Genomic DNA, 13,866 nt, shown 5'->3' on the forward strand with positions numbered 1-13,866 from the left:
CGTTGCTGTAACAATTTGGTCCTGCCCTTAGGCTTTGGACCGTTTGCCCGTGCTAACGAAACGATTGATTTGGGGGGGGGGGGGTGATAGTAGGAGAGGGGTGGGTTTCTTAGTCACTTTTTAAAAATACCAATACTAAGGATTATCTATGTACACTTAATTAAAAAGAGTTAAATTAATCAATTCTGGACTTTTCACTCATGTTTAACGAAGGGATCCCAAGGAAAATCATGCAAGGAACAATTTTTTTCCGCCTTGGGTTTATGCCAAGAATAGATAGATAACAAAAAAATTGAATATTAGGATCCAATAATTATCTTTCGAGGGAAACCACTGACAAGTTTTACTAGATAAATGTCGGCTTTTCAAGTATTATGATCAAATGTTAGCACCACTTTGAGGGTGTCGTAATCTGGTCTCTAGCATTGCAGGAAGCCAACACAAACGGCGTGACACGTAGCTGTATATTTTGATTTAAGAGGAAATGGATGAAAACGTCGAAAAGACAAATGCAATGAATCCTCTCACTTGACATCAGTACAAACGTACATTTAACCTTGTTGTTTACTTTTTGCACAGACTATTGTCCGTCACTGAATCTTCAAAATGACCAAAATTCGCCGTTTTTGGGCCCAAGCAAGAGTGAAAGCGCGTTTATTTTTAAGACAAATGTTATTATTCATCGCGGTTCTGCGTGACTTTATGACGACTTTTAACTTTTATTAACTTTCTTTTGAATTCAAATTTACAAACTCGAACCAGATGCTCACGCTTTTTCGCCTGGATGCCCTGTACTGACACGCAACAATTCGCAATTTAGGAGTTGCTTCTCCCCATTTTACAACAGTTCTGGTGAAGTGCAGGACTTACATTTTCGCTTACTGACTAAATTTCAAGGCAAGAGGACAATGAGATACGCTAACGCGAAATAGAAATACACTTATACAGGGATTTTTCACGTTTTGTTTCGATCAAGGAGAAAAGCAAACTTTCCAGGTGTTTAATAACTGGGTCAAATTACTCGTTCTCTTCTCTCTTGAATACGTCAGTTGATTTTTTACTTGAAACAGAAGCACGCAAATGTTCGTGATCACATCTTGAATCCATCTAAACAATCCCTTCTAAGGTAAACAGAAACTTAAAATTACGAGAACGTATCGGAACAAAGAAAAACGTGTTTAGTGCTCGCACTCAAGCATCAAGTATTGAATCGATCTTGTCATGTTAACTGGAACTGCATGGAAAGTGATTTCGGATCAATATCAGTATCTGGGCAACTGCCCACCTACCCCTCCCTTAACCCAACATTAACACTAATGAGTTAGGGGAGGGGTAGGTGGGCAGTTGCCCAGATACTGATAATGATCCGTGATTTCAAAAGAACACATCATTTATCTGAGGTCCTCAGCAGACGTGATGTTCCCAGGTAACCTGGCCTCTCTGAAACAATAAACTTCACCTCCCCTGAAGAAACAATTGCACCTTAAAAATTGATGTAAACGGACAAAGTTGGTATGAGGGATGGGGGGGGGGGGGGCAAGAGCAGGAATAAGGGGCAAGGAGAAAAGAAGGGAGGGGAAGGTATGACACACTTAACTAGAAAAATAGTTTGCAGTCAAGTTATTTACACAAAAAGGCTGTTTGAGAGAAAGTTGTGTCAAAAAAAGTTTAATTCAAAGTCATGATTTTTTTTTTTACAACAAACTGAACATAAATGATCACCGACCAACAATTTTATCCCGTATCCCTGTCTTGACAATAAACTAAGACTTGCACCTTTCTATGACAAATTCCATGAAAGAAAATGGATCAATCTAGCACTAGAATTCTTAAACTCTATAAACCCCAGGTGAGAAATATGTTTATCTTGGGGATATCAAGGCAATTCCATTTGCAAGAAACAAGATGTTGCCAGATGCTCACAGTTTTGCATGTTAAGACAATTTATTGTACATTCTATAAACAAAACAAACAAAAAAAGTAATAGAGTCGTTTATTTTGACCAGTTGATCCACTGATAGTTATCTGGTAGACTTGGATCATCTTCCTGCAAAACAGATCAAGCAAGGATTTAAAATATCTGTGCTTGTGTAACAGTTGACTAGGCATATTTTCCACTTAACCCCTTAACTCCCAGATCAAATTTGTAATTCTCCTTACTGTGAACTACACAATTCTTACAATGTTAGTTCAGAGAATTTAGTATTGGATCAACTGATTAACCCCCAAATTGATATTTTTCTTTGTTCTCATCACTTATCTGGTTGATATTGCATTGATACTGTAAGGAGAAATTCTGTCTTGGTCACTTATGGGAGTTAAAGGGTTAATTTGAAACACAGAAAGAAAACTGCAGTTGTAAGTTAAAAGTTAGCCAAAGAGTTTTCAGCACCTACCTTCGCATATCTTGCAAAACGTTGTGATGGAATGTGTCTGTACGGTGGCACATAACGTCTCTGACGGAAAAAGAAAAACACCGAACAAAAGATATATGTGTGTAATGAAGAGAAAGAGAAGCTGAACCCTCAGCTGATGCATGAACCATATCAGTTACCAGCAACATTATAATAACTATTAATCAGTGTCTCCAAGTAAGCCATAGATTTTAATGAGCACTGTGGTTAAAATAAACTGTTTTCTAAAACCAAAAGATTAAAAATTTAATACAGTTTTACCTCTCTTGACCAACTAAGCAATGCAACTGGAATCTGCAATCCAAGAACGACAGCAAAACAGATGGCTGTATTTCTTTTCCAGTTGCGCGGATTGCACCACCATCCACCGGTCGGTGACCACACATACTTCGGATAATCAAACTTTTTTACCCCTCCCTGGATACAAAAGCAAAGGAAAATAATTAACCTACATCCATATAACATCAGGGACGAGAAAATCCACCAAAAATGCGCAAAATTGTGTAGAAACAAACCATTTTCTGGCAATATTAATCTCAGCCCCTGTCGACCAAGTAGCCAGGCGTCGTTTGCTCGCAGGGAACCCCGGGACAATTCTCCCACAGCTCCTTGCGGTCGCATAACGCATGCTTGGACGCTTTGCCGCTTCAACAAATTTTCAAAGATGGCGGAGTCGACGGAACTGGTAAGGTCGCGTGAAAAAAAATTAATTTAATCAGACATTTAATCCTCGCATTTGACACGCCAAAATTTTCGAAAGACTTTCCAGAATACTCACTTTATCCATCAGTATAATCTTCTAGGAGTTTCTCTTCCTTGTAGATTTGTTATGAGCAATGTTTACGTTGCCAATAGACTTGTCAACCATACGAAGCGGTCTTTCGTGTTTGCAAATCGGAAGTCGCTAAGATTTTCGTGATCTTGGTGTAGCGTGATACTTATTTTCTGTTTTGAATTCCTACAGTCCCCTAAAGCTCCAACGGATGATGCAGGTAATTTTTCATTTGTAATAAACGAGTTTATTAAAATATAGATTAATGAACTTTTGGCAATTAACAAGTTTTTATGAACAAAATGGAATTAAACTTTTATCTTCTTTGTGGATATTTTTGCATCGGTATTAGGTGATTCAACAGACCAGGAATACGAAATCACAGCTGATATGATGGTGCACGATATTGATGATGAAACAACTATGGATGAGGAAGAGTTAATGGCAGACAAAGACGAATTTAATGAAGATGAACTATCAGCGCTTCAAAAGGTAAAGAAAAAAAGTTTTTATCCCAATTCATTACCAAAAACGTTTTCAGTTTTTTGGGAGACTGAATTTTTGAGCTGTGTTTTAATTTTAGATAGGGGAAAAAATGAAAAAACAGCGTTTTTTTTGCACTTTTTCACTTTCTAGATATTGACTGTTTCTTCCTGTTTCAGGTGTAAAAATAACAACGTTTTTTTGTCAATTATTTTTTTTGGACCCATCAGTGCAATTTAAGTAATAAGGTGTCAATATTCATAACTCGCTTACATTGTATTGTAGGATTTAGATCAATGAACAAAGTTTGAAATCTGGGCTTAGTTGTTTGAAGGCCGATTTGTGCTAACCCAAGGTTAAATTTTAATCTGAGTTTCTTCATTCCTTCATTCTAAAGCCTGTTTGGGATAATTTCTCATGTTCTTTTAAGAGCATTAAATAGTCATATTCTAGAAAAAAAGAATTTGACTGAATTTTGTTTTAAAGCTATTAGATCTGAAATCAGATTTCACATTAACCCTGGCGTATTTTAACCCAGCTTTGAACAACTTGGCCCTGTTTTAATTCATTTTCCAGAAGTAAAATTGAAATTATTTTATTGAATGAAAACTTTTGCCTTTTCATTACTTTGGCCATTATCTAATCTGCAGTTCTTATCAAATATTTCACCATACAGAAAAAAAAAAAATTTAAAAAGGGGTATTCTCATCTTTCCCCCTGGATGGGATGGTAGTCCATTACAAGTCCTCCCTCCTCTCCCCTTCTGCCTCCCAGTATTTTGTTAGACTTCTCTATCAAGTTGCCATTACCAATTTATACTCTTTGGGGGGGGGGGGTTGTTCAAAGCTGGGTTGAGTTTACCTAGGGTTAGTGTGAAATTTGATTTCAGATCTGAAAGCTTTAAAAGAAAATTAATTTAAATTCTTTTTGTATATAATTTGTTGATTGGATGGTCTAAAAAGAATCAGGAACATTTTCTTTAACAGACTTTTGAATAGAGAAATAAAAAATGTGGATTAAAATTTAACCCTGGATTAGTGCTAATTAACTGTTGAACAATTGGGCCTTTGTTGGAGAGAAGCACTTTCAGAGTTCAATGTCGTACACACAGACACTACATAGTGATTGGGTCTGAAACTTAGACCTCATGTCAAAGCTTCCAGTTTGTTTATTTCAAGACCACTGCATCTCCTACTTACTGTTCTATAAAATGAAATGCTTAGAACTATTCCTGCTCTTAATAGTATCAAAGACATTTTTGTATATATGACTAGGAACAGGACATGCCTCTTGAGGAATTGATGGCAATGTATGGGTACTCAGATGAGGCTAACCCAGAAGCTGACGTACCTTTAGATGAGATTAAGCCTGAGCCTCTTCCCCCTCTGATTGACGCCAGTGAAATTGATCCTCCACATCCTGTTAATCCACTGCTTGGAGAAAGTGCTCTGCCAGAAACTACAGAGTCTCCAGCAGTTCATTCCCCAGACTCTCCTCTGTCAGTGCCATCACCAGGGTCTCCACAGTCCCCTCCTTCACCAAGAGCTAGTCGGGATAACAACTTCTTTCCCGAAAACCAAAGGATAACCAGAGGATGTAAGTAATACACTCTGATAAGTAATCAAAAAGTAATTTCTCTGCACAGGACCTCTATCTTTTTAAGCAGATGAATGATGAGAATTAAGATGAGGGAAATTATCTGATTTACCGGTAAGACCAAATTCTCATCACTGAAAGCATAAGAAGTGTATTCGAACAGTAAAGAGACTTTCTTTTTGGACAGTTTTTAACCCATATTCATTGACAGCTCTTGTAGCCATTCTTCAGCTCCCTTAGATTTTCTGGAATGAATAATGGTATTTTAATATTTTTTGGTCCTCAGTGGCTGCTGCTTATAGTTATTTCAATCTTGGTGAAAGTTCTTCATCTTCTGATGACGAGGATTATTCACCTGAAGACTGGAAGAAGGTGAGAGAAGCACTTTCTTGATGAATGTAGTAGCGTGCCTCTGTTTCCATACAGTGGCTAATAGATTTCTGTTGAATTGAGAAGTAAATTGTATACAGTTTACTATGTGAGTTTATTTTAGTTCTGACTAGAGCACTCTTTTGACTGGTTCTGTAGTGTAGCTAGTAACTTTTATGAAACTGTATTTATTTATATACTAACTATATATTTATCTACTTTTTTTAGGAGATTCAAATTGGACCTGATCATCAGGCAGAAGTCCCAGAAGTACTGGGTCCAAACTATCAAGATGGTGAGTTGATCTAATTGTTTCCAATTGGTATTCAAACCAAAACAAATATAAAAAAAAATACAAAACAAAAAAAACAATGTGATTTATATGTGCTTGATCTTTTTTGAAAACAGCTCCATATTCAAAAGATGACAAGTGTCTTTGGGATCCAAGGAAAGTTAATGGAAAAGATTGTAAGTCCATTTTTCTTTCATTTCATTGCTACATCTTTATCCTGGCAGCATCTTACAGTCTGCACTCTTTTACATACTTACATGTAGCTAGCAAAATATGGAACTCTCTCCCAGACACTTCCAAAACATTAAATTTTCTAGAATTCAAGCAGGAGATCCTCAGATATGAAGCTTTTCCACAGTAGATCTACAAGCTATATTTCCCTCTGCATGCATAATGTTGTATATAGTTTATAAATAACATTGGAATTGTAATATAGCATATTTTTATTTTATTTTAGCTTATTTTCTTGAAGATATTAGCTCTACAGCTACACTGTGAATTTTGAGCATAAATATAGTATATGTATGTATTGTGTATGTATGTACGTATGTACGTACGTATGTATGTATGTATCACGTACAGTGCAGATATGACTTTCTGATTTTCCAGCTGATATCCTTTTTTGTTCCCCTTTCAGTGCAGCGATATCTCAATGCAATATGCCAAATACCAGGCTTAGAGGGAATGAGGAGAGATGTTATTAGAGATGATGAACAGGTAAATGGAAATTTTCATCTACAATAGTGTCAGAGTTGAAGTAATAATCTGGAACATAGAACAAGAAGTGATTACTGCAGGCAGTTGCAGATAAGCTGTACTCACAGATAAGCCACACTGTGCATTTGGCAACTCAAATTTTAGAAAAAAGTTTTTGTAAAGAAATCACTAGAAATCGCAAGTGAAGTCCTAACCCTTTAACTCCCATGAGTGACCAAGACAGAATTTCTCCTTACATTATTAATACAATTTTAAGTGGAAAAGTGATGAGAATAAAGAAAAATATCAGTTAGAGTATTATAAGTCGATTCAATACCAAATTCTCCAAACTAACATCACAAGAACTGTATGTCAGACTGTTAGGAGAATTGCTAATGAGATCTTGGGAGTTTAAGGGTTAAGGAAGTACAAGGTAGCTTTAGATTACTTGCTTTGATGAATATACACCTGCACAAAATCACTTACCTTGGAAATGGAGAATACTTTGAATCATTACCCATAATAGTATCCTATAATTACCTATAATAGTATCCTCTATGGTATAGACATCACATCTACCAACTTAGACTTATTTTCTTCTTACAGTTCAACCTGCTTTCACCTAGTTTTTCCTAGTACTACAAAATTGGTGGTTTTCATTCCTGAGCTAACTATAATTTGGTCCAAATCTGCAGGCCCTGTACTTGCTTTTACAGTGTGACTATATTGTGGAAGAAGCTATTAGCAAAAGGAAATCACAAACAAATCCACAAGCAGGTTTGTGATAATTTATTTCCCAAACTTCATTTAAAAAAGTAAATATTTGTCTTAACATAGTCAAGATATTGTGATCAGTAAAAGCTAGAAAAAAGGCTTATATTGCATGGTGTGCATGTATTTTATTGTTTAGAAATGGCTCTTTGGTCTGAAGACGAGTGCAGAGACTTTGAAAGTGGTGAGTTATTACATGTAATTGTTATTACATGAAAATGTTTAAAATTTGTAATAATTATTTAATATTTTTCAAATATAAATTATTTAATTTTTTGAGAAGATTTTTGAGAAAAACATGTCATGGCTGTACCAGTTCAGTCTGATGGTGCAGAGGAGTGAGTGCAGGTTTCCTTCTTCTTTCAGGCTTGAGAGTTTATGGGAAGGATTTTAGACAGATACAAAAAAATAAGGTAGGGTAAGCTCTGATCTATTTCATGCCCAAAATATGATGGACTGAGTTGTTAACTGGATAAAAATGATAGAATGAAATTTGATCAACTTTGTGAAATAGTCAGTTAAACTGGATTCTTTTTCCAATCTTTTGTTAATTTATAGTACTTTTAGACCAGGTTTCCCATTCCAAAATTTAATTTTATGTTAATATTTCAATTGTTGATAGAATGTTTGTGTTTTGATTCAAGGTATGATTTGAATGGTATGAACAAGTTTCAATGTTTTGTGTTTCTGATCAAGATAGAATGAAAATAATCATTAGACAGGTTTGGAAATTTGAACGGAAGGAAAACTCTAAACTTAAACATTCGTGTATTGCAGGTTATATCACGCAGTGTGGGTGAAATTGTTCAGTTTTATTATTTGTGGAAGAAAACTGAACGTCATGATGCATTTGCTTGCCAAACAAGGTTAACCAAAAAGAAATATGCATTTCATCCTGGTATCACGTAAGTGTTATTTGAGTTTGTTTGATAAGTAAACTTGCAGTGATCTGTTTACTGGAGGAGATGCCTTATATTTTGTTGTGAACATGGGGCCAAAAAAAATATTATACATGTTATGTATGGTCTGACGGGAAACAGTTGGTTTGTTTTCCCAAGAGTCCTGATGTTTCCTGAGACAAAGTTGAGGGAAACATCAGGATTCAAGGGAAAACAGAACTAACTAGTGTCCTGAGGAACCATACATTAAGTGCTTTGTTATATATTTAGATCTTCCCTTAACCAATTATGTACTGTTGTATTCGGCGTGTGGGCAACGACTGCGCAATTGTATCCTGGTCATAAACACACAACTTCAAATTTTTTGGCTACAAGTTAAAAGATGGCATGTTTTAAGCTTGGAAATTGATTAAATGGCCATGATGATGGACCGTTACTTGAGTCATTATTGTTAAACTGAGGTTTCAATTTGATTCAGGGATTACATGGACAGATTCTTGGATGAAAATGAAAGTGCTGCATCAAGTCGTGCATCCAGTCCCCACAACTTTACAACATCAAGAGCATGGCCAGGAAATGGCATCGCACCTACCACCATTCAAACCTCAAGTCAGTCAGTAGCAATACAACCAGCCTATACTATTGGAGCCCCTACAGCAGCCCAGAGCACTGTCGTCACAATCAATGGCTCAAACTCCAATGCTTCATCTGTCTCATTGCCAAGGAGAGAGAGGGAATCCCATGAGAATCCTACCAACAGACAAGTGCAGCAACAGCAATCTTGCGTTCCAACATCTGTTATAGTTTCAGGTCCAGATTCTGGTGGCGAACCACCAACCAAAAAGTTAAAAATCCTTCCTGGTTCACGGCCAAAGCTGATCAACAGCATGCTGAGTAAACCACCTCCTTTGAAACCTATTGTGTCAGCAGGATCTGGGGCATTCCATCCAAATAATCTAGGGAGTGTACCATTGCCTCCAACAAGTGTTTCAAGTTTTAACACATCAAATTCTCATGAACCTTCTTATCTACCTGTGCAAAACACACCAGCTGTTACAGATTCTCTTCTCTTTACCCACAACAAGTGATGTCTGCTCAGACTTAAAATGGTGTTACTGTCACATTTGCTGGTGCAGATGAATACCCATCAGTGAACTTCACAAAGAAGAAGTTGTTCCACAATGCAGATGCCTTTTCTCTACTCCCAAGCTTTTGGGCTAAATACAACTTAAGGCTTTTACACTAATTAATGTTACAATTAGTTAATTTTCCCCTGTATCTGCGATATATTTCCATGTAAATTAATTCACAAGGCTTTGGTGTTAGATCAAGACAACAACTTCTACCTGATAAATTTGAATATTCTCATGACCTGTTTGTGGGATGATGTGTGGATATTATAGGGAGAAGTTATATGTTAATCACTTTGAGGCGTTAAAGGGGTAGTGAACACTTTCCTAAAGCCGACATCTCTTCCTACAGCCATGTCGGCAAAACTCTATCAATTTACATAGTACCCTAACTTTCAAAGGCTCCTGGCACCTATGTAAACCTACTGTGTACAAAGTTGAATATTAGTAAGAATTAATGTACATTGCATTATCATAATCCTGTGGCGTTATGAAATTATTTATTAAATCTGGCCATGAAAGAAAGTTACATTGTCCCAAATATTTGGTCGGACAGAGGAAGGTTTTAATTAGAGAGTTTTAGTCAGAGTTTTTTTGTTCATTGGACAGTATTTTCACTGTAGGGATCTTTGAATTTTTTCTCATTGTAGTATTGTAGACTGTACAACTGGTTTTCAACCTGCAAAATGTTGGTAGCTAATTTAGGTTGTAACTAACAAATTAGGCTGCTGGTTGAAATTTCAAGTGAGGCAGTTCAAAGATAGAGTTTGATATTGAATAATTGTTTGTGTACAACTTCAGGAGTGCCTATTTTGCTTTTTCAAGTGATCTAGGCCAGAAATCCAGCCAGCAATTGCAGATTTGCTTTCCAGGAAAATTTTGCTATCCTGCCGACTGGCTGTTGGCTTCCTCAGCCTGAATTTATTTATTTTCCCTATGAGGATTCAGTTTATTTTGAGTGTTTAGTGCAAAAGTTATAGTAATATTTTTCCTTCTAGCCATAATTTTAAGATGCAGAATAACTCTAAGACTTTCATTTTTAAAACTGCTGTAAATGCTATTTTTCCTTGAGGAGAGGAGCACTTGTGGATGTTAATTCAAAAAATCTGCTGGTCAATTTATCACAACTGCTCCTTTTTTCTTTCGAAAATTATTGGGTGTTTTTAATATGAATTTTTTTTAAGGGTGCAACCTAAAGTATTTGCTAGTTATATTTCTTTAAAAAACTTTAATGCTGGGCTTATCAGAGAATTCCGTAGGTTCGATGGAGTTGTTTGATGGATATAAAGGACAGATGTGAGCAGTCACTTTTCCCTCTTTCAAAATTTTAAATTGAATAAGCAGTTACCTAATAATGAAGTTTGTTGAAATGATATAATTATAATAATTGTTATATTTGGTAGACTAGGGATAAGAACTGACCTATCCAATTACTGATGTATCCAGTGTGTGATGTAGTGTTTTAAAGTTTGGTTTTGCAGTAACACTCTTTGAAGTTTATACGTAAGGTAGTAAATTCAATTTTCCCTTGCCAAATCAAAATGTGATTTATCCAGGAAAGTTATGACTTTCTGTTCCATTGCTACAAATCTTGTCAAAATTTTTAATAACTTTTTGAAAAGGGGCATGTTTCCTCATGAATAATCAGTAATGATTAAGAAATGTGTTTCTCTTCATAAATTTTTTTTATTTGACGAGGTGCATAAGAAATGAATGCATGGGTTTCTGTGCCATAAAATTGGCAAATACAAAGGAAACATTATAAATGCAAAGACTTTTTCTTTTCCTAGCATAAGAAAAACAAATCATCTATGGCTGATTACTTTCATGCTAAAACTAATTATAAGAAGGAAAATTTGTATTTTGGTTAACAACAATAATACTGTTTATACTAAAAATCATTAAGGCAATCTTTGGCTTAAATGTATAATAAAAATACACTGTTGTCAGCTTGGTGGGATTTATTTTAGGTTTGTAAGCTGGGTGAGCTGTTACTCTATTGAAATCATGCAATTTTATTTTGTATGCACTCTAAAGAACTACCTTGGATTGATTTCAATGATAAATATATATATCCTATTTAGATGTTTTGGTGTGTAGTATCACTGGGTATTTTTACCAGTTGTGCAAAATACAGACAATGAGTTACTCAGTGATACTAAATACAAAAACATCTAATAAGTTATTTAGTATCCAAATGCTTTATTTCACATGCATTTCTTAAAGAGTGAGAAGGGAGAGCTGATTGGAAAGTGTAGCGCACTTAGCCAACTGGTTAAACAGGTTTTTTTTTTTAACCATAGAAAATAACTGACTGTACAATATTGCAGGATATTTGTACTTGATTCACACATCACTTTTACTTTACTTGGTGCAGTTGGATAATACAATATATTAATTTAAAAAGTATTGAACAAAGGTCGTCAGAGATCAGTGTATTTGTTTCAGTTGCTGTCATTATTAAGATTCATTGTAAAATTGTAAATTTGAACTGTAACAGTTTCTCATAAAGATAACCATGGCAACACCCAGATATGTAGCATTACTATTTGGTTGGCTAGAATAATACTATTCAATTTCAAAGTCTTTCTTTGTTCTCAGTTTCTTTGAAAGGTTCAAATTTCCTGGCTCATCAGAGAATGAGAAGCTATTAAAGACTTGGCCTGCGGAGCAGGCATAATTTTGGCTAGAAAGTGTTCAGTATTTTCTTAACGAAAATTACTGCTGCCATCTTTGATTTAAATGGCAGCAAAGGCTTGGGGGAAAAAGGAATTTGTACCAAGGGGGTAGTCCACAGTAAAAAAAATCAGAGGGGTGGGGGTGGGGGAGTGAAGTTTGCACAGTCAGCAAGATAAGATTTGGTGTATAATGTGTTAAGTATGCAATTCTTTGATGGGAAAACCTTCAATATTTAAAAAAAACTGCCAAACTTTCAAATACATTGGCATTACTTTAATGCTACATAACACCTCACTCAAATGAAATCAGCAATCGAGAAAAAGGAACTTGCCTTTCATTAACACCTTCACTTCTAAGATCTCATTAATAATTCTCATTAGTAATTCTCATTACTGTCTGTCATACAATTATTATGATGTTACAGCAGTTTGGAGAATTTGGTCTTGGATCAACCAATAATTCCCTAATTTACATGTTTTTATTCTCATCACTTGTCTGCTCGATATTGTAGTAATATTGTAAGGAGAAATTCTGTCTTGGTCACTTGTAGGAGTTAAAGGGTTAAATGATTTTACAGATGTGCAGTCTGAGTGAGCCACTGGTAATCCATTGGTGAGTGAGCAAGGTTTTCAGTAATAGCTGCTTACTGGCAGCCTACCACCACCCGTAAGATATCTTGCTGCTGTCTGTTAAGCCTGCAGGCTGGAACTCCTGTTTGGGATTTGCTTTGCAGCCTGATTACTGGGTTTAACTGCTCACTGTGGCTAATATACCATTGCTAGCCACTAATATAAAAAGTTATTGAAATCCTGATCTAATCTTGTATGAAACAGCCCTCCTTACTGCTTAGATCAGTGCAATGTTCAAAGCAGCATTTGAAGAAACTTCAAAGGGTGTTCATACTCTGGGCCTGGTTCAAAGGCTGATTAGGGCTAACCCAAGGTTGAATTGTAATCTGAGGTTCCTAATTAATCCTTTATTCAAAAAGGCTCTATTGGGCAGTTTTCTCTATTCTTTATAGAGCATCCAATCATCGAATTCTGTACAAAAAAAACTCTGCTAAATATTCTTTTAAAGCTTTCAGATCTGAAATCAGATTTCTCACTAACCCTGGGTTAGCTAAACCCAACTTCGAATGAACCGGCCATGTTGTGTTTCCTATGAGTTAACACATTCTTTTCTTGTCCACTTCTTGGGTAGGAGATGGCATTTTTTAAACCCGTTACACATCCTTTCTTGAGTGTTCGGAAAGTTAGGCTTCAATCAAACGGCAACACGCAGTATTATCTTTGCACTTGTGATGACAGAGGATACTGTAAAAAACAGATGTCAGCATTTAGCACATACTGCATTTGGTCTAGTTGAGCGCTTCATTCCATTGTATCCACCATCTTAACTGCGACATGATAACCAGCGACAAGGACAAAGATCCAGGCTAACATCACAAGGCTGGTCACAAACTGAGAAATAATATGCAAGGTTACATTGGAGTGGAGCCATGTTGAACGACGAAAGGGCGGTTAATTATTTTTTTCAATTTCAAGCTAGAAATTAAGCTTACCAATGTGGGTAGTAGTTCTTTCAGTCGATAACCCATAGCTTAGGGTACTTTTATTTAAACAGAGATGTCAGAAGAGGATCCTTCCTGCATTTTATTTTCGTCCGAATGTGCACGCACGTAAGGAAATAGGAACGCGGTTATCATTTTCGACCATGCTCACTACCAACACCTCAAAAACGCTCATCTCCAGTCTTTTCCTGCCAA

The 13,866-nt window shown here is 36.0% G+C and overlaps 1 protein-coding gene and 1 long non-coding RNA gene across 2 annotated transcripts; one reads left to right on the forward strand and one right to left on the reverse strand.

Moving 5' to 3' along the window:
• Positions 1–3,065: 3,065 nt before the first annotated feature.
• LOC131769590 (mesoderm induction early response protein 1) lies at positions 3,066–11,992 on the forward strand. Its single transcript, XM_059085315.2, has 13 exons — positions 3,066–3,099; positions 3,379–3,406; positions 3,539–3,678; positions 4,944–5,265; positions 5,552–5,637; positions 5,863–5,929; positions 6,043–6,102; positions 6,564–6,643; positions 7,318–7,399; positions 7,533–7,577; positions 7,760–7,806; positions 8,171–8,298; positions 8,771–11,992. The coding sequence occupies exons 1-13, from the start codon at positions 3,079–3,081 to the stop codon at positions 9,378–9,380; spliced, it is 1,716 nt and encodes a 571-aa protein (XP_058941298.2). The 5' UTR covers positions 3,066–3,078; the 3' UTR covers positions 9,381–11,992.
• A 421-nt stretch (positions 11,993–12,413) lies between these two features.
• Positions 12,414–13,784, reverse strand: LOC131769592 (uncharacterized). The gene is made up of 2 exons (XR_009339056.2): positions 13,663–13,784; positions 12,414–13,561 (listed from the first exon to the last, which is right to left on the reverse strand). It is a non-coding gene; the product is annotated as an uncharacterized lncRNA (long non-coding RNA).
• Positions 13,785–13,866: the final 82 nt, after the last annotated feature.

Source organism: Pocillopora verrucosa, chromosome 12 (genome assembly GCF_036669915.1).
Source record: "Pocillopora verrucosa isolate sample1 chromosome 12, ASM3666991v2, whole genome shotgun sequence".
Classification (NCBI taxonomy): Eukaryota; Metazoa; Cnidaria; class Anthozoa; order Scleractinia; family Pocilloporidae; genus Pocillopora; species Pocillopora verrucosa.

What these genes read in the sequence shown, in the direction of transcription:
- LOC131769590 (XM_059085315.2), top strand. Translation starts at nt 3,079, where the DNA reads ATGGCGGAGTCGACGGAACTG. An exon ending in TGGCGGAGTCGACGGAACTG is followed by an intron (nt 3,100 to 3,378) that starts GTAAGGTCGCGT and finishes GAATTCCTACAG; the next exon opens with TCCCCTAAAGCTCCAACGGA. An exon ending in TTATTAGAGATGATGAACAG is followed by an intron (nt 6,644 to 7,317) that starts GTAAATGGAAAT and finishes CCAAATCTGCAG; the next exon opens with GCCCTGTACTTGCTTTTACA.